Below are 19,621 nucleotides of genomic sequence, written 5' to 3'. Positions count from 1 at the left end.
AGTCACCTTACATCACAGGGCAGATCCCAAGGGCTCAGCTGGGACTCCAGCAACCTGAGCAAGCAGGGCTGCAAGTGTCCTGCAGGGACCTTGGTGCTGCAAGCTTCCTTACAGCAGTGCCCCACAGGGAGCTCAGCGCTGCGAGCGTCTCCACAGCAGTGCCCCACAGGGAGCTCAGCGCTGCGAGCGTCTCCACAGCAGTACCCCACCAGGACCCAAGGAACATCAGCTTCCTTACAGCAGCGTCCAGTAGAACCCTCAGTGCTGCCCTGCCATCTCCAGCAGCGTAAGTTTCTTCACAGTAGCATGCAGGCACATGCTGCGGCCATGCAAGCTTCCTCCCAGCGGCCATTAAGCGCCTGTGAGCAGCAGGGGGCACTGGGGCCTTCCAGGTGTATTGGACCTGACTTGTAGGAACAGGCAGCATTGGCCTGTCACCCCCGCTGGTGGTTCTCAGCACTGAGCTGCCAGTACAGCCCTCCCACCGTACCAGCCAGAGAGTCCTGATGCAGACCTTTCAGACCAGTTTGCAGCCTAGCCCCAACACTCCCTTCCTCCCACCCCCAGGCACTGAGATCAGAGCAGGGCTAACCCCCCAGGATAGGAACTCTAGAACATATTCTTTAAGTGGGCTGCAGCTACCACCACAGCTCACCTGCAGCTGGAGGCAGCTCCCTGGAGCCAGGGCTGGTCTGCTGAGACCAGCAATGGCTCAGTGAATATCCACCCTTTCCCAGGAGCCAGGACACAGCAAAATGGGAAGGGAGGGTTCATTCTTAGCTTGGTTTATTACAGACACTGGCACAGGAAGAGATGATTAACAGAAGCATGGAGTGTTTGTCCTAGGAGCCCCAGCTGCTCAGCCACCACAAATTCCTCTCCTCTTCAGGGCTGGCATGAAGAGCCCCTGGCTGTGATTCAGGAAGGGTGGTGCCCCAGGCAGCTGCAGGCACAGAAACAGGGAGCCCTTCTAGGGCCATCCAGTCACTTCCCCCCCTCCAGCTCGCAAGGAGACCAGGTGCTACGCTCAGCCTGGCACCACCACCTGCCCTCCTTGCCCCACGAGCTGACTTTTGGCACTTGAAGAGTTAAACCAAGACCAGCTGGAAGGAAGGGAAAGGAAACTAGTAGAGGTCAGGCTCCTCAGCGGGGAAGGGGCAGAAGTCAGGCACTGGCCAGGAGTCCTCCAGAGCAGCAGATTCCAGTTCCCACCAGCCCCAGGCTGGGATGAGAGTTACATGCTCAGGCTGCTCTGCCGCCCCCAGAGCGGCACATACTCTCCAGCTCCTCCCGCCCAGCCACTGGGTTAGCCAACAGCCCTCCCAAGCGAGCCCTGGGGGAGAACGGGGACCTGACCTACCCCCCCCCCCCCCATGCACCATACGGCGGGGAGGAGTCCCATGCACCTCCTTACCCCCACACAGAAAGCGGGAGAGGAGAGACTATCTTCCAGGAAGAAGTGGTTAGGCCCATCAGCAATACACCCCCCACCCCAAGTCAATACTCCCCACCCACACCCCCATTGGTTCCATTCAACCAGGAGAGGGGGCACCCTCAAACTCAGCTGCTCCAAAGGCCTAGGGGAATTCTACCCCCAGCCCCTGCTGGACCAATCACTGCCTCCCCCCCCGCAGCCTGCAGCCAGTTCTTGCAGTGATGCCAGAGAGGAACAGGAACAAATAAGATGCCACAGAGACATGAACAGTCCAGCATGGCCCACTGGGGAGCTGGGGCATGGCTAAGCCCCAGGGGGAGGGTGGTGACTCCCTGATGCAGCTCCCCTCGTCACCATGGCACCGTCTTCGAGACAGGTTGTGCTGGGCACCATGGAACAGCTGCCGGGAGAGGGCGGGGGTGGCAACTACAGGGAACGAGGCAGGTCTATTTGTCCTTCTTGCTCTCGCCGTTGGGGAGCTCTGTGCTGGCCGCCAGGGGATCCTGCTGCTCCAGTGGCTCCTTGGGCCCCTCATCTCGCTGCTTCGACAGTTTCTTGGCCTTCTGGTACAGCTCGTTCAGGCTGAACTCCCGGATTACGTTCTCCTGCGGCACAGAAACAGACCTCAGCGCATGCTCTGCCACTGCCAGGGCCTGCTGCAGGCAACACAGGAGGAAGGGGGCAGCACCATAGGTCTGGCCAGCGGCTGGCAGCTCGGGGTGAGGGGATCCCTCAATGCCCTGCAGGCTGGGTACAGATTGCCCAGAGTCATGTTGCAGTGGGGAACAGGGAGCTCCAGGGGGGCATTGTCCTGATGGTGGGTGGGAAATGGGTTAAGAGGCGAATTCTGCCCTGTAGCCAGTAACACTGGCCCAGGCCAGGAGCTCAGCAGGGGAAGGACCCAGCAGAGGATGGCCCTATCCAGCCCATGGCTGGGGCAACGGAGCCAATGCCCCAATGCTCAGGGAAGAGCCCGATTGAACAGGCAGAGCTGACGCTACACAGCTCCTGCAGCAGCCCAGGAAGGGCCATGGATTACACATGCCCCTCACCCTACAGGGTGCCCCCATGCATCCCACCTCGGAGAAGGTCCAGGAGACGGCCCGGCCCTTCTTGTCGATCTGCGGCCGGCGCATCACCTCCTTCCCGCCCTGGAAGAGGATCAGGGTGGGCAGCTGCTTGGTGAGGGGTGAGGTGCTCACTTTGTACCTGTGGGGACGGACGGACAGGAGTGACCCCTTGGAGCACCAAGCGATCCCAACCCCTCTCCCCACTCACTCCTCAGGCTCTGCATTGCTCCTTCCCAGCCCCTAGACACAGCCACGTCCCAGCCCCCCAGGAAAGGGGGAGACTCTGCTTCCCAGGCAACAACCCCCACCTCAATCCAAGCTAACAGGACGGTCTTGGTGGCTGCACACGGGGGTCAGCAACATCCCCACTGCTCGGAGCCAGCAAGGAGGGACCTCTCTGAAGCAGGGCTAGGCGGGGAGCAGACTACCCAGGGCCACTGGTTCCCAACACAGCCATAGCCCTCCAGGGGATCCCAGCAGAGAGGAGACGCCCGGCGTGAAGCAACGACCTTCAGCATCCTCATGGCTGGGCTGCTGCTGAATCGGCCGGGGCGGGATGGGCAGTGGTGGGGCAGTGGAACTAGCCCACTTCTGCCCACCTTGCGGAGGCATGAGACTGAGCTAGTTACTCACGGCGTCTGGACCCGCTCACCTGGTGCTGACATCAGGGTAGCGGCCCACGTCCACCTTGCCGAAGCTGAGCCCTGTGCAGTTGTACCTGGGGGGGGGGGGGGGGGAGAAGAGGCAGTTAGCGCAGGGAGATCCCAGTGCATGGGAGGGGAGCGTGGGGGCAAGAGCATGTGGCTGGGCTCAATCCTCCCCCACAACCCCCAGCTGGGTCAGCTCCATTCCCTGCCCCCGGGGCAGTCTCAGCCCAGGGGGTGACAGGGGTTCCCCCTCCCCTACTCACCGAATCACAGCCTGGGCACCACTCACTTGAGAGACAGGTCAGCGTAGATGGGCGCGAACGACTGGCATTCATTGGACCAGTTGGCAAAGAACTCCACAATCCAGGTCACCCGCTTGTCCCGCTCCAGTTCCTCCTGCGGCACAGGCAGAAGGGTCATGCCCCACCTGCGACCACAGGTACCACAGCCCCAACACCGCCAGCCCAGCGCCCCCTCCCTGGGCTGCAGGTCAGGGCAGAGATCGGCAACTGCAGCGGAAGCTGGTCCCCAAGCCACAGCTGCCCATGTGTGAATGGCGGCCTGGGGGCTATGGGGCAGCCGATACTCACGTCAATGGTTTTATCGCTGAAGTATTTGATATACTCTGGGCCCAGGTAGAGAGGCGGCTTGCAGGTCATCAGGAACACTGAAAGTACACACACATCACAGCATGAGTCACTGCACCCTGTACAAACCCCCACACCAGCAGCTATTTACTCATCAACCCTAAACCCGGGCTTAAAATAGACTCACCCTCAGGTGAGGAGTTGGGCCTGCTGTGACTGGCTGCACTTTGGAGGCTTGGACACACATTTGAGGAGAGGGGGCAGGGAGCCCAGGCAGGCATAGAAATCAAACGTTCGGTTTCCAGGACTAGGCTGCTTGCTGGGTGGCCTTACGGGAAGGTTAGCTAAAGCATCTCACGCTGGGTTCCTGCCCTAGTGGATGGGGGAAGCTATAGAGGTGATGCACCTGGATTTTAATCTGGCTTTTGACAGTCTCACATGATGTTCTCCTAAGCAAACTAGGGAAATGTGGGCTAGATGAAATTGTAATAAGGTGGGTGGCCAGCTGGTTGAAAGCGCGCACTCAAAGAACGATCATCAATGGTTCGCTGTCAAACGGGGAGAGCCTACCTAGGGGGGTCCCGCAGGGGTCAGTCCTGGGTACCGCCGTACACAACACTCTCACTAATGCCTTGGAAATGGAGCGGAGCGTATGCGTATAAAATCTGCAGTCGGAACCAAGCTGGGAGGGACTGCAAGCATGTTGGAGGACGGGATTAGAATTCAAAATGACTGTGGCAAATTGGAGAACTGGTCTGAATTCAACAAGGTGAAATTCAATAGACAAGTATTACACACAGGAAGGAGAAAAAAAACAAAAACGGATGCACAACTACACACTGGGGAATAACTGGCTAGGAGGCAGCACTGCTGAAAAGGATCTAGGGGTTACAGTGGATCACAAATGGAACACGAGCCAACAATGGGATGCAGTGCACAAAAGGCTAATCTTATTCTGGGGTGATACTAGGGTATCAGATGTAAGACACGGCAGGTAACTGTCCTGCTCTGCTTGGCACTGGTGAGACCGCAGCTGGAGTCCTGTGTCCAGTTCTGGGTGCCACATTTTCAGAATAAGGACAAATTGGAGAAAGTCCAGAGGAGAGCAACAAAACTGGTAAAAGGTTTAGAAAACCTGAGAAACTGGGCATGTTTAACGTTGCGAAAAGATGACTGGAGGAGGTGGGGGACCTAATAACAGTCTTCAAATACACTGAGGGTTGTTATAAAGAGGATGGGGATCAACTGTTCTCCATGTCCACTGAAGGTAGGACAAGACGCAATGGGCTTAATTTGCAGCAAGGGAGATTTAGATTAGCTATCACGAAAAAACAAACTCTAAGGATCGGTAAGCTATGCAACTGGCTTCCAAGGGAGGCTGTGGCATCACCATCACTGGAGGTGTTTAAGAACAGATGGGTCAAACACCTGTCACGGACGGTCTAGGCTTACATGGTCCTGCCTCAGCACTGGGACTGGATTTGATGACTTCTCAAGGACCCTTCCAGCCCTACATTTCTATAATACTAGGTTGTTTTTCTATAGTGCTTTGCATCAGTGGATCTCAAAGCACTTTACAATGGAAGTCAGTAGCAGTCTCTCCATTGTGCACATAGGGAAACCAAGGCCCAGAGCAAGGAAGTGACTTGTGCAAGGCCCCACAGCAGGCCAGCCGCCAAGCAGGGGAGCAGGGAACAGAACTGAGGTCTGCTCCAGTGCTCTATCTAGTAGGCAACACTGCCTCCTTACAGCCTGAGCTCTCCAAATGCGGGTGGTTAAGCCAGACAGGAGACACATGCGTTAGCAGGTGGGGAACAAAGGGATGACATTGAAGGGCTGGAGGCTAGGGAGCAGTGGAAATGCACAAGGCTGCCAGTGGCTCCAATACTCATGATTGAGGCAAAGCTTAGCACACAAGCTCACACCCTGGCAAAGCAGGGAGAGCGGCTGAGACGCAGGGGGGGAGGTGGCTGTTTTATGGGTAATGGTGTAACGTGTGGTACGTCGAGATAGGAAGCAATGTGTTTGCGTGGCAACACGGCTGTCCGAGTGGACACCACAGAGCACGGGGAAGAGCTGGGCCCGCCGGGAACAACACTCGGAGATCTCAAAGTACTGAAAAGGGAAGCGACTCGGCAGAGCTCCCAGCCTAGCACTGAACCCACCAAGCCAGCCTGGCTCCCAACTGCCTGCAGTCACTAAAAGGCCCCCATGTCCAGCAGGTCAGGGGGCTGGTTCTCACCCAGAGGAAGGCTGGAGGGAGAGGGAGCTCACCATAGTGAAGGTTGACGCGAGTCTCCATTAGAAAGTGGGTATTGTTCACCCCCATCCCCCACAGGAGACCTGGGCACATCGCATCTGCCCTGGGGGTATTACCGGGGATTTCCCCAAGCTGTTCCAGAGTCAGGAGTACAGGATGGAAAGAGGCTGAATGCACTCACACAGGAAGGGATGGTGCATCTCAGAAGGCAGGGCTGAGCCAAGGGACGACAGCTGGGTTTCACTCTAAGGCACACAGGGACACGGACTGTATAATGTGTGTGCTAACAGTCCAGTCATGGCCCAGGACCTTGTGCTAGGGGCTGTGCAAACCCAGAACCAGACAACAATCCCTCTCCCACAGAGCTTGTGATCTAAGACGAGGCCTGGGTCGAGGCAGGGAGCAATGAGTCAGAACCAGCCAGCATGGTCGGCAGCGGTCTCTGCACACCAGCCACCCAGCCTACGGCAAGTTGTGTGTGGGTTTCGTAGCAAAGGGGAAGCCTGAGGCGGGAGCTCTGTGAATGCTGATGGGGGGCTCCTCCCAAGCGGGAGAGGCAGCAGGGGAGAAAGCATGAAGGAGCCTGTTTGAAAATGGAACAGCTAAGTGATGAAGGCTGGGACCACGGGCTGACTGGGGGGCGGAACACCATGATCGCCTGTGAGAGGATAGGTGGGTGGGGACAGGTTCTGAAGGACCCTGAAAGGGGAGACCAGGTGTGTGTGCCTGGGGTGCTGGGGAAAGGGGAGCCAAGAAGACATGCAAGGAGGGGGGTGAAGCAGCCAGAGCGACAAGCCAGGAACATGGTTTTAGCAGCAGCGATGTACACAGGCCCCTATTGCAGAGGTGGGACCGCGGCCTCGGCAGTTACTCCTCTCTGGGACAGGGGAGCACGAACAGCTTCCAGCCAAACAGTGCAGCAAGAGGGAGCCCGAGACCTTCCCCTGGGAAGTGACAGGGACTTGCCAGCCTAAAAGGGTGCGGCATTTAAAGAGCTGGTACATTCAGTGTCAAGGCTACACTTAACCCCCACCCTTGACATACGCAAGGAGGCTCAGAGACCGTGCCCCTTATCTGAGATGAGACTGTTTGGCTCTGGCTGCTCAGCACCATAGGGCGTGTGGGATCGGAGATGTGGATGCGGGGACGGATAGCTCAGTGGTTTGAGCATTGGCCTGCTAAACCCAGGGTTGTAAGTTTAATCCCTGAGGGGGCCACTTAGGGATCTGGGGCAAAAATCAGCACTTGGTCCTGCTAGTGAAGGCAGGGGGCTGGACTCGATGACCTTTCAGGGTCCCTTCCAGCTCGATGAGATAGGTATAGATTATGCAGAAACTGGGTAGGCACAGCGATGTCTCAGTAACAATCCTCTCTCCCATCGTGTCTGGCTGGTCTACTTAGATAGGCAGGGACTGTCCCTCACTGCACAGGCAGCACCTAGCACCATGGAACAGCGACAGACTCGATTCTGTTCAGAACCAGCCGCGTGTCCCCGAGGTGGCATCTCACCTATGCAGAGTGTCAGGTAGAGCAGCCCCATGCGCACATCCAGCCGGAAGAAGAGGATTACGTTGGCCACTTTACTGAACATGAAGATGTTCCCCAGGTGCTGATCCACGGTGACTGGGGGAGAGAGATGGGGGTGATGGTCAGCCCCGGTCTAGGGAGAAGCTGAGGTGCATGTGAAATGTCCAACACAAACTGCCCCCCACCTCTCCTGTACCTGCCCCCTGGATTGACGCCAACACACACTGACCCCATAACTTCATCGCACTCGCTGCGGGACAGAGCTGCCTGAGGATCTCCCCAATCCTGCCATGTGATCTCCTCAGCCAGACCCCCTCCAGACCTCCCCCCATGCTTCCCAAACCAGAATCCTTGCTGGGGTCTGACATGGAGACGAAGCCTGCCCAGCCCTCCGTGCCAGCCTAAGAACAGTCCTCAGAATGTCCGTCCCCTCATCTCCTGCTTGCAGAATAGTTCCAGCGAGGGGTGGAGGGGACTCACTGGATCTGCGGTTCTTCATCATCACGATGGCGCTGAGGAACATGAGGATCTCCACCTCCCGCTGAAAGAAAGGATGGAGTGAGCGCGGGGGGGGGGCAGAGTTAACATGGCTCAGGGAGGGGATACCAACCGAACCAATAAAAGTACAGGGGGGAGAGCTAGGCAGAGCCACCAGGGCACAGAAAGGGGGATCCCAACCACAAGCAATAGCAGACTGAACCAATGCAACATGGAGAGGCCATGGTACCTGAGAGGGGCTGGCTCTAGCCTTGTCTGTTGTACAGATTGTCCTGTGCAGCCAAAATGCTCTTGACTCAGCCTGGCACTAAGACCAACAGCAGCTGCGGCAAGGGGCAGCAGAAACTCCCCTCCACCCCATGGATCTCCATGCAAAGCCACTGGGGCCTGTGAGTAGCTATGGGAGCTCCCAGATACTCAGCTGGAGCACAGGAATGCCAACCCATTGTCTACACTGTCTCCCTCCCCTGCCCCCCCCCCATCCGCATTGCCTGCACTCTCCTCCCTTGCCCCCAGCCCCACCCCAGGAAAGGGAACTGCCAGGGGAACACTGGGAGTAGGTGTGGTGTGAACCTTGCATGAAGGACTTGAGCCCACCCCTGGGAGTTGGCTAAGGTGGGGCGAGTCAGCCAGAAGCTGAGCTGGGGCATACCAACAGCACGTGGGGGAGCTGAGTGCAGGAGTAATGGAATCACAAAGCGCTGCAGGAAGGAAAGGGAAATTACACCTCACCCTAGGCCAGCGGTTCCACAACTTTTTACCTTGCAGTCCCCACCGCCCTAGGTCTGTCTGTCTATGCCACAGCTCCAGGAGGCTGGGACACAGAGAGGGGTTAGGGGGCCAGGGATGGAGCTGGGGGGCACTCCCTCCTGGGGCTGGCCCAGGCCCCAGCTGCACCCCCCCTGCACATTCCTCCACAGTTTGGGGACCTCTGCCCTAGGCCATATCAGGACATTACTGGGATGCATGTGGAGGAGGGCGATGAAAGTACAGTGGAAAATCCTTAGTCTGGGCTGTCCCACCACAGCATGAGCATGGAGACCCTGACCCCAGGCCATACCAGCCGCATCACTAGGGAAAAGGGGGTGAATTTGGGTGCAAGGCTGGAAAAAAATCTCCCCAGCAGCTACTAGTCCAATGACTTGCCTGGATGGACTATCTCAGTGCTCCAAGCCATAGCCCCCCACAGCTTGGGCCTGAAGACCCATCTCCTGCTGGCTGGGCTCCGACACCCCATTGGAACCCACCAAACCAAACGCTACCACGCCCAACCCAGCATCCTCGCCTGGGGGCAGAGCTGTTTCCTTCTCCCTCCTCCAGAGTAAAGGAGAACACCACCCAGTTGCAGGGATCCGAGGGGGGAGGGGGGTGTCCCTGGGACTCACCCAGTCAAAGTCGCAGGGGGTGTGTGTCGGGACTCACCCAGTGGCGGGGTGAGCGGGGGCAGCGCCAGAGCGGGTAGTAGGGTCCCCGAGGGGGTCAGGACTCACCCAGTGGCGGGGGTCCCCGAGGGGTCGGGACTCACCCAGTGGCGGGGGTCCCCGAGGGGGTCGGGACTCACCCAGTGGCGGGGTCCCCGAGGGGGTCGGGACTCACCCAGTGGCGGGGTCCCCGAGGGGGTCAGGACTCACCCAGTGGCGGGGGTCCCCGAGGGGGTCGGGACTCACCCAGTCGCGGGGTCCCCGAGGGGGTCGGGACTCACCCAGTCGCGGGGGTCCCCGAGGGGGGTCGGGACTCACCCAGTCGCGGGGGGTCCCCGAGGGGGTCGGGACTCACCCAGTCGCGGGGGGGTCGGGACTCACCCAGTCGCGGGGGTCCCCGAGGGGGTCGGGACTCACCCAGTCGCGGGGTCCCCGAGGGGGTCAGGACTCACCCAGTCGCGGGGAGGTCCCCGAGGGGGTCAGGACTCACCCAGTCGCGGGGGTCCCCGAGGGGTCAGGACTCACCCAGTCGCGGGGTCCCCGAGGGGTCAGGACTCACCCAGTCGCGGGGTCCCCGAGGGGGTCGGGACTCCCCCAGTCGCGGGGTCCCCGAGGGGGTCGGGACTCACCCAGTCGCGGGGTCCCCGAGGGGGTCGGGACTCCCCCAGTCGCGGGGGGGGGTCCCCGAGGGGGGGTCGGGACTCACCCAGTCGAAGTCGCAGGGGTTCCCGTCCTCGCGCTGCGTGGGCAGCCCCTGGCAGAGCGGCGGCAGCTTGCGCACCAGCAGGAAGGCAGCGGAGAGCAGCGCCGAGAGCGGGTAGTAGGGCCGCGCCAGCCAGCGGCAGAGCCCGGGCACCGAGTAGAACAGCGCCAAGAGCGGGGCCAGGACCGCCATCTTCACCTACACCGACCGGCCAGCCGCCGCGGGGACAACCGCGCACGCACCACCACTTCCTATTGGGCAACCGCGACGCCAATCATGATGAGGGCGAGGACTGATGGGAGACCTCCATTCTCATTGGTCTTAGCCACTGCCACTCACTATCAGACACATCCGATTGGATATAGAGATCGCAACGGAGACGGGATCGCTAGAGCAAGGGAGCAATCAGATATCGAGAATTGGAAAGACGTGATTGCCAGACCTGGTTGTCATCATAGTGCGCAAGGGAGAAAACCAATTTCCTCAGGGCTGAGTCCATGTACCTTTTTGTCCAATCAGAGACACGCAGGGACGTGAGATTGGGCGGAGTAAAAAAGAGATTAACCAATCAGAGACATGTGTACGATGGGCCGCCCTCCAATGAGGACGAGGCGGATGGTCACGTCCCCGAGGGACCAGGCCAATGGGAGGAGAGCGCGTGGGGCATGCTGGGATGATGGAGAATTTCTCGGCTCTCTTCGGAGGGGCCGAGCCGCCGCCTCCTGCCGCGGCTACCGCGCTGGGCTTCGGGCCGGGGAAGCCGGGGGGTCCCGGCGCCGGGCCTCCCCCGGCAGCCGCCGCGCCCCAGACCGCGGAGGACGCCGCCCGCAAGGCCGCGGCTGCCAGCGGCCCCTTCTACCTGATGCGGGAGCTACCAGGTACCTGGCCAATGGGGCTCGTGGGGGCGGCCCTGAGGGGGCTGGCCAATCGCGTCGCTCAGACGCCTCTGATTGGCCTTTCTCTCCGCCTATCTATGGCTGGGGCTGCTTTCCCAGCCCAAGAGGCAAAACAGACGGGCCAGCGGAGGCGGGACTTGAGGGGCCTGTTTGGATTGTTAGTCCCTTCTGCCAATGGGGAAGGCAGAGACCTACGGGGGGCGGGGACAGTGTGTATGAATGCGTGGATTGGCAGCTCTGCGAGCCAATAAGGATGGAATAAGACGTTTGTGAAGAGTCGGGGAGATGGGAGTCTCGTAGCCAATGGGAGGATAAAGTTCGTGGGGGATGCGGGGGGGCGCGAGCCTGCTCCCAACAGGGTCCGCATTAGCCATTTCCCAGAATCCTCTGCCCCCGAGCCAGTGCTGCTGGTGGGGAGGACGGGGAAGGGGCCGAGTGGGGGCGGGGGCGTGTTACGGTCTCACTGACAGACCCACGGCCCTGGCTGCTCCTTCAGGCTCCCCCGGGGGCTGGGCCGTGATCTGTGGGGTTAAATCCCGGCTCCTCTCCCCCGTTGCCAGCTGGGCACGCGAGGCTCCGTTGCCCACCGTGGTGCTGCCATGCCCCGACCCCAGCCGGCCTTAGCGGAGGGGATCGCCACCCGGGCTTGAGCAGTGCGGGCTCAGTTGTGCTCTGCCTGTAGCCAGTGCACCACAGACATTAACAGAGCCTCACGGCCGTGCTGGGCCAGGCAAGTGCCAAGGAGAGAGAGTTGAAGTGACTTTGCCCAAGGCCAGAGGGGAAGTCAGTGGCAGAGCTGGGCAGGGAAGGCAGGATCCTGGCTCCCAGTCCTGTGTGCAGACAGCCCCATTTCGCTGCCTTCAGCAAGGCTGGGTGTCTTTAAAGCGCTGCTCTCCTGGTTCCTTCCCAGGCAACATGGAACTGACGGGCAGCACCAACCTGATCACACACTACAACCTAGAACATTCCTACAACAAATTCTGCGGCAAGAAGGTGAAGGAGAAGCTGAGCAACTTTCTGCCTGACCTGCCAGGGATGATCGACTTGCCGGGCTCGCATGACAACAGCAGCCTGCGCTCCCTTATTGAGAAGCCTCCCATCTGCAGCAGCTCCTTCAACCCCATCACTGGCACCATGTTGACTGGATTCCGCCTGCATGCCGGCCCGGTGAGCTTCCCCGAGAGTTGCTGGGAGTGGGAGGGTAGCTTTGGGGTTAGAGTCAGGGAAGGGGGGGAAGTCTGAGGTTTGGGTTGGGGGAGATGATGCAGAGAGGTCTGCTGAGAAAACAAAAGACAATTGCTGGTTGACAGGTGATATGTAGCGGGAAGGGAGGTGACGTTTGGAAAAACTCCATCACCCCCACCTACCCTGATCTTTGTCTTTTCCAGTTGCCAGAACAGTGTCGCTTGATGCACATCCAGCCACCCAAGAAGAAAAATAAACACAAGCACAAGCAGAGCCGCACCCAGGATCCTGTTCCCCCAGGTAAAGGCTGCACTCCACAAATCCAGCAATCCCCTCTCCCAGACATATTGCAGCAGGCCCCAGTAACATCATAGCTAGGCCAACCATCCCCCATCTCCCAGGAGGGGACTCACTTGAATGCAGATCTACGTCTCTCTTTGCAGAAACCCCCTCAGACTCTGACCACAAGAAGAAGAAGAAGAAAAAGGAGGAGGATCCGGAGCGGAAGAGGAAGAAGAAAGAGAAGAAGAAAAAGAAGGTAGGTGGCAGCAAGGGGGAAGAACTCCTGGTTCACTTCCCCACCAGCCTGGCTATGCTCACCTTACTGGGGAGGGACAGGACTTGAAATGTATCCAACTCCCTCCTGGTTATCCCCCTGCTCTGGAGCCTCTGTCCTAATGTAACGGCCCTGGAGAGATGGGGTCTGATGCCACCGGTGATCCATGTGGTCCCACCTAGAGTGGGCAGAAAAATAGGCTTTTGCCCTCTGAAAAAGTGTGTGTGTGTGTGTGTGTGAGAGAGAGACCCCCTCAGAGGTGGGTGAGCACTGAGTGTGGGTGTGATCCCTCCCTGGGGAGAGTGGGGGGTAGGGACTGTGTGGGTGTGACCCCTCCTTGGAGGGCAGGAGGTAGGTTTTTTTGGAAACTCAAGACTCAAATATTTTTGATTTAGAAATGCTGGTGTGGTGGCTCCTGGGAGTTGTAGTTCAGGTGCCTCATGCCCCCTCTTCTATAGGGCAGGATTCTTGGTCAGTCTACATCTCCCATGATGCACCACTCTCTCACTCCATGAGAGTCCCTGGCCATGGTGCACCATGGGAGATTTAGTCTGGCTGGGAGTCTGGAGACATGAGACACCAAAGCTGAAATATTGGGGGTGTTTGATTTTTATTAGGAAACTGACATTTGCTGTGGAAATCGCATGCTGTTGGGGGACAAGTGGGTACATATAGAAACCCCACTCGGGGGCTGGAAAACACTTGAGGCCAAAAATTCTGAGTCTTTCCCCCCTTGTTCTGATTGGTCCCTGGGCTGAGGAATACTGTCCTGACTCACAACCCCCATAGCCCCACTGTGAATCCTCACAGGGGTCGGTCTGTCTGTCTGTCTGACTTAGAACCGGCACAGCCCAGAGCACCCAGGCGTGGGCAGCTCCCAAGCCAGCAGCAGCAGCAGCCTCCGGTGAGCCGCCAACTCTGACCGTGGCACTGGGATCACTCCAGGGAGACGCCCATCATCAACTTGCTGAGTGCTGGGGAGAGCGGCGCTGGAGGCGACATTAGGAATACCCCAGAGCGGCTCGCAGGGGGGAACTGGGCTGCCCCACCGGGGGCCCCGGTGTGTACAGATATCCCAGGGCATCAGCCTGGTGGGAGCACAGACTCAGCTGGAGAGGGGGCACTGGCTGCTGCCTTTAAGGCTTGCTCGTCCCTTTTATACCAAATAATCCTCTCAGTAGCAGAGGCTCTTTTTTATTCATGTTTTAATTAAATCTCTGCTTGGAGGAGACGCCGGTAGCTCTGTTTGAAAGTGCCCTGCACACTGCCTGTGCCTGGCTAGGCCTTGGCTCCCCACCCCTGGGCCAGGGCAGCAGGGCGGGGCAGAGCGGGTGCTGGCCCAGCCACCAGCAGAGTGAGCCTTGAGGACATAGATTTCAGCAGGGGCCTGGGCTGTGGGAAGCAGGTAACAGGCCAGATGGGCAGAGCTCAGCCTCCTGGCTGTGTGGAGCAGGGGGGAGGAAGGGGCCGCGTCTATTTCCTAAGGGGGCAGGTGTCCAGCTCACAAGTCTCCAGGGCATTAATTAGACCCCAGCCTGACCGGGCAATGGGGAGCAGACTCCTGGGTTCAGGCGGGCAGTTCTGCTGCAGGGCTCTGGCTCTAGTATGGCTGCCAGGAGCTAACAGCCCAAGTCTCACAGCAGTAGGAGGGGACAGAGACAGCCTGTTGTTTTCTGCTGCCCTGGCCAGCTGGGCTCACTGGCCTAACAGGCCAGCAGGGGGCACTACCTTCCCTAAATAAACCACATGGTGCTGCAGTGCCCAGGGCCGGAGGATGCTGTTCCTGCTCTGCTGCTGAAGGTAGTGAATGCCCAGCTGCCCCAGTCAGTTTGGCTCCAGGTGCAGCCCCTGGGAACCCTCCCACCCTAGCCAGGCTTTGAGCTGCTTCTCTTCCTGTTAAGGGGGCAAAGTGGCTGGGGCCTTAAGCGGTGGTTGTAGTTCCCTTCCTCCTCCTGCAGGGAACTGCTGCACAGTGGAGGCCTGGCAGCTCTGTGCTGCTTCTCAGGGCTTGACTCCCAGCAGTTCCCAGGGGCCATGTGTTTTACATCAGTGGGAGGTGGACTAGCCTGAAGCAGAACAAGCTCACAACACCCTCTGCATGGAGCATCTTGCATGCACAGGGGTCAGGGGGAACTCTCCTGTGGTGGGGATCCCCTGTCCCAGCAGGTTTTGGGCCCCTTCTCTCTGGACTGGGCTTCCTAGCTGTTCCTCAAAGCTGCCTGTGCCTCTCTTCTGTGCCAGCTACAGGGTGGGGGCAGGGGGCGGTGTCACCACTGCTGCACCTGGGTTTTTGGTGGGGGAGGGAGAATGCACCCTCAGCCTGTGCTTGGCTCACACCTACAGGGCCATCTCCATGGGGTAGCAACTGCTGCCTTCCTGCAGGAACCATGGGCCCTGCCATGCATGGGGCGTTCAAGCAGGAGGAGCGCCAGCCCTTTCCTGTGGTCCTCTCCTCCGTGGTGGCTCCACCCACCCTGTCCCTGCACAGCCTGCAGGGTTAAGCTGGATGCATGCAGGGGTAGGGCAGTGCAGTGCACACCTGCTTCCCAGGGGTGATGATAGACTGGGGCCAGCTGTGAGCCACTCCCGCTGTGAGCCAACTGCTGCAACCTCAGAAGGCAGCAGTGGCCAGAAATCCACCCCAGGTGGCAGCTCAGCCTCACCCCAGCAGCTATGGGGTGGCCTTTGCCTCCACTCCCTTGAATCAGATGCTGTCTGACCCAGACAGCTGTGTTCATCAGGCACCCTGCAAAATACTACAGTGCAGCCTGGATCCAATTCCTTCATGCAGACCCAAGGCTCCAGGGCCTGGCTGAACTGACTGCCGCTGTCTTGGAGGAGGGTAGCGGGGGGCTTGAGCCTTTGCCGTCCCTCCACTGCAGGATCTAGGCGATGGCGAACAGCTTCCCCTGGCAAGAGAGGGTAGCTGGGGAATTGCCTAGCTAACTGCATAGATGGGAGAGGCCCAAAGAAACAGCAAGCTCCACTTACTGTTGGGCAGTGCCCCAGAGCAATGCAACAACCCTTCTCCCGTGAGACCCATAAGGCCAATGCACCCCCGGCCCTTTGCTCCCAAGTATTAAAGTGTGCTTGCTTGGGAAACTGAGGCACAATGATAACATGGCTAAAGTCACACAGGCCAGCACAGAACCCAGGAGTCCTGACTTCCACTCCCTGGCTGTAGTTACCATCCCACACAGCTGTAGGCAATAGGGTCACCCTTGCCTTGCCCCAGCCCTGTTCAAGCAGGGAGCAGAGCTGCTCAGGAGATTCCAGCCTCCTACCCCAAGTGGAACTGGATTGGGGGTGGGGCACAGCTGGGTTCCTCTCCTGCTTTTACAGTGGAAGAAGGGGTACAGCCTGGGGCCCAGGTGCAAAGGGGCCAGCTGCTGCCCCCTGCTCTGTCTGTCCCCCCACCCCTGGTAGGGCATCCTTTCTATTCCTGCTGAGGCTAGACATTATCTCTGCCTGTTCCCCCTCCCCCAGCACCCACTGAGGTACCCTATTTCCATCCCTAGGGTCCAGCCCCCTTTTCTCTCCCCCTACAGTCCTAGTTTGAGGAAGCTGTTCCGGCACCTCCCTGGCTGAAATATCCACAGGCACAGGAGAGCCGAGCTTTGGTTACAGACAGGCCAATACATAGATGCCCAGCTGGCCACCACCCACGAGGACACTCAGCAGGGTTAATGAGCTGGGTGGAGCTCTCCCAGTAGCAGCCATGGCATCCTGCTGTCTCATGCACTGTATGGGGGCTCTCTCGCTACCTATGCTCTGCCTGACCCTCACTGGATCCTGGCTACCACCTGGCATGGCAGCAGCTTTGGGGAGAGGCAGCTTTGCACCATTACCCTGCAGTCCCACCAGACAGAGTTGGGAACTGACTGCCTTTCCCTGCCCCGGGAGGCTCCTCTAGCACTTACCCATCTCTGCTCCTTAGGGCTGGCTTATGCACCTGTCATCCCTGTTCTGCCAAGGGAGAGGGGTGCACTTTCAGAGCTGCCAACCCCCCGGCCCATTTCTGACTCAGCTTCAGCCACTAGGCATGGACACAGATGAGAGGGAGGGATGCAGGTGGAGCCCCGTTCTGCCACATCCTACCCTGCCTGTAGACCTGGGCTAGAGCTGTCTCCCCTCCTGTTGGGAGGGTTAATTGGAGGGGTGACCATAGGTGCAGTGACCAGGTTTCCTTTGCTTGGGAAGTAACGCCCACCCCAATCATTAGCGTGTTGTGTTTCTCTCTTGCTATTTGCATGGTGCTCAGCTTGGCTGTGGCTACTTTGCTTTCGCTTGCTCATTGCCAGTTTCACTCAGGTTCCTGACAGCACACGGTGGGGATAGTCGGGTTGCAACAATTGCTGGGAAAAGGTTGTTTGCTTTAGTGAATAGCAGAAAGGTTTCCTTTACTTGGCTACGCACGTGTGGGAGCAGATTTGACCCTGACACTCAGGTTTCCAAACTGCCTGGAAGTTCTAACACTCTTGTAATGTGACAGCCAAAAATCCTAACATCCCCCCCGCACACACACCCTAAGGAGCAGGTGGGAAAGCACAAGGGTGGTTTTAGTCAGTTCCTACTACAAACAATGAATGAATGAGGAAGTTGTTCTCCTGCATCGAGCCCGCCAGCTTTTCACAGCAGAAACGAGGGTGTGAGCCGTAGTGATCAAAAGGGGGCACAGATCTGAGCCTAGGAACATTTATATGTTTACTGCAAACAGCCACTCCTATCGCAGAGCAGCAATTCACACGGAATAAAGTCAATGTTCGGGAGAGGGCAAACAAAGGGTGTGTCCAGTGTTTTCTGCTTGTCTTATCCTCCACTTGTATCTCAATCTCTTTTGGTATCTTGCTTCAACCTCATTTTCATAGCTGTTGCTCCTTTCTGAACAGTTGCCATCAAAGTGCAGTGGTTTCTCCCAGCCACAGTGAGCCTGTGCCTTGGTTTCAGATGCCACCTGCATACAGAAGTTACCTACCTAAGCTGAATCCACTCATTTGTATGGAAAGATCCTCCCCAGTGGGCCTGGACAGGCAATAGGCCCTTCTAAAATGTTTAGCATAGACTGCACCACATCACAAGTGAGGGGCCCTTTGCTATTAATTTGTGGAGAAGGACCTCACCGAGATGGGAACAACACTGCAGGACAAGCCACAGAGGTGAAGTGGTCACTGCTGCAAGAAGGAATATTGGAGGAGGCCAGGATAGCAGCATCTCCATGGAGTCCAGTGTAGGGGAGGAAGATCCCTATGATCCAAGGAGATTGACACTGAAGAAAACTTACCCCATGAGACATTTGAGTTGTGACGTATCAAGAGCTTTCAGACACTTTGCAAAGGCTGCATCCATATCCCCATCACACTTCTCTCCAATAAGCACCTTACAATCCGATGACAAGTAGCTGGGCAATCAGGGCTGGCTGGCGGGCTACAGTATGGAAAGTTGAAATAGTAGCCAGACATCACAGTGGGGCGGGGGGGGTTACCATTGACTTCAATAAGGGCAGCCCTATTAGCCCTCACAGCCAAAAGGCAACCCAATCACATGGGAGGGATGTGTTACAGCTGCTTCACACCAGCTCACAAGCTTTATTCCCAACCTCTGACCATTTCTAAGCAGGCAAGAGGTTTTGATGCACATTGACCCTAAACCAAGCTCCAACTCCAAGCCTGAGAACAAGACTGGTTGTTGCTAAACATCCTAGATAGGAATAGTGCACAGAGCATTGGAAATTAGTTCATAGACTTAAGAAGAAAACTCTGTGCTCCTCTGGGATACTCTGCTTGGACTGCGCTAGTAACATGAGTCCAGTCACAGAACAGCCAGGACTGATGACCTTATACAGATAACTTATGTGAGGACCAGTCCCCCAGAGATAGTGAGCTGGGGTCAGAATGCACAGAATAGTCCACCTGATGGAATGGGCTCTGGCCATCTCTAACGTGAGTGCACCCAGCCTTGTCCTGACCCATGTGGGGACATGAAGACCCTGGAGTCTGTCTCTCTCCAAAGATTTGTCAGGGTCCTACCAGAGGAGAATACATGATAGTCCTTTCCCAGAGGATGGGAAAGACCTCCATCGCCAAAGGGCTGCAGAAAGAGCAGCGGTGTTCAGAGGCATGGCAGCCAGAGTCCTTAGGGTGATCCACAGAGTGATTTGCTTCGCCACCTGCTTGACCTAGATGCCACACCTGGGGGGTATCACCACTGGGCTGGGCTTGGCTGGGTTCATGTTCTTCCTTCTCCTTCAGGTTGACACTTAGGACCTACTGGGGGAGCCAGGTTCCAGTGCCCCACCACCATCGCTTCTCAACACAGAAGAGAACCTATCCCTCACAGGTTGTCTATGAGACTCTGACCTGACTGAATCAGGACTTCTGGCACACCTATGCCCAAAGCACAGACAGGAGCCACCTCTGTGCCAGGATGCTTGGATTCCTGCAGAGATCCTGCACCCCAAGAGTAGGCTCCTAATTCCCAGGGCAGGTGCATCTGTGGTCACTACAGTTTGGACTGGTGGAATTTAGGCAGTAATTCCATATCTCAAGTGCTCCCAAGTCAGTGCATGTCCAAGGGTCTGCTAAAGGCATGGGGAGCTGTGTGGTCTGGAGCCACTGAGGATGGCCTCTTGTACAGATATGCCATAGCTCCCATAAAAAGTTACAGCCATGGGCTGCAACCTTCCTGGGGTCGTCCCTGCTGCTAATTCTGCCATGCCTACAACCAACAGAGTCACATGACACCCACAATTTGAAACAGAGGTGGACTGACGCTGGCTTATGAAAGAGGCAAGTTTTCAAGGGCAGAATAGTTAAGAGTTTAAGAAACTGCCACCTATT

At 57.8% G+C, this 19,621-nt stretch overlaps 2 protein-coding genes across 7 annotated transcripts; one reads left to right on the top strand and one right to left on the bottom strand.

The window, feature by feature from the left end:
- Window positions 1-693: 693 nt before the first annotated feature.
- Window positions 694-10,340, bottom strand: TMX2 (thioredoxin related transmembrane protein 2). The gene is made up of 8 exons (XM_039535419.1): window positions 10,152-10,340; window positions 8,007-8,067; window positions 7,509-7,622; window positions 3,743-3,819; window positions 3,442-3,548; window positions 3,158-3,223; window positions 2,515-2,644; window positions 694-2,040 (listed from the first exon to the last, which is right to left on the bottom strand). Exons 1-8 carry the CDS (start codon window positions 10,338-10,340, stop codon window positions 1,882-1,884), a joined length of 903 nt encoding a protein of 300 aa, XP_039391353.1. The 3' UTR covers window positions 694-1,881.
- Window positions 10,341-10,770: 430 nt separating this feature from the next.
- On the top strand, window positions 10,771-15,378 carry MED19 (mediator complex subunit 19). 6 transcript variants are annotated; one of them, XM_039535420.1, is made up of 5 exons: window positions 10,771-11,026; window positions 11,955-12,211; window positions 12,433-12,529; window positions 12,653-12,767; window positions 13,625-15,378. In XM_039535420.1, the coding sequence occupies exons 1-5, from the start codon at window positions 10,792-10,794 to the stop codon at window positions 13,788-13,790; spliced, it is 870 nt and encodes a 289-aa protein (XP_039391354.1). In that variant the 5' UTR covers window positions 10,771-10,791; the 3' UTR covers window positions 13,791-15,378. The 6 variants fall into 6 exon arrangements, with proteins under 6 accessions (XP_039391354.1, XP_039391355.1, XP_039391356.1 ...); XM_039535421.1 differs by having other exon boundaries at window positions 10,776-11,026; window positions 12,673-12,767; XM_039535422.1 differs by lacking the exon at window positions 10,771-11,026 and adding an exon at window positions 11,302-11,403.
- The last annotated feature ends 4,243 nt before the right edge of the window (window positions 15,379-19,621 follow it).

The sequence above is a fragment of the Mauremys reevesii genome, linkage group 4, assembly GCF_016161935.1.
Source record: "Mauremys reevesii isolate NIE-2019 linkage group 4, ASM1616193v1, whole genome shotgun sequence".
NCBI classification, from domain to species: Eukaryota; Metazoa; Chordata; order Testudines; family Geoemydidae; genus Mauremys; species Mauremys reevesii.
The sequence above is the reverse complement of the archived record's forward strand: the minus strand, read 5'-3'. Positions and strand labels throughout refer to the sequence as shown.

Excerpts from the sequence above, each read along its gene's own strand:
- TMX2 (XM_039535419.1), bottom strand. The coding sequence starts at position 10,340 with ATGGCGGTCCTGGCCCCGCTCTTGGCGCTGTTCTACTCGGTGCCCGGG. Across the intron at positions 7,623-8,006 it reads GATGAAGAACCGCAGATCCA|TCACCGTGGATCAGCACCTG; the intron begins GTGAGTCCCCTC and ends TCTCTCCCCCAG. Across the intron at positions 2,041-2,514 it reads TCTCCTGGACCTTCTCCGAG|GAGAACGTAATCCGGGAGTT; the intron begins GTGGGATGCATG and ends TCTGTGCCGCAG.
- MED19 (XM_039535420.1), top strand. The coding sequence starts at position 10,792 with ATGGGAGGAGAGCGCGTGGGGCATGCTGGGATGATGGAGAATTTCTCG. Across the intron at positions 11,027-11,954 it reads CCTGATGCGGGAGCTACCAG|GCAACATGGAACTGACGGGC; the intron begins GTACCTGGCCAA and ends GTTCCTTCCCAG. Across the intron at positions 12,768-13,624 it reads AAGAGAAGAAGAAAAAGAAG|AACCGGCACAGCCCAGAGCA; the intron begins GTAGGTGGCAGC and ends TGTCTGACTTAG.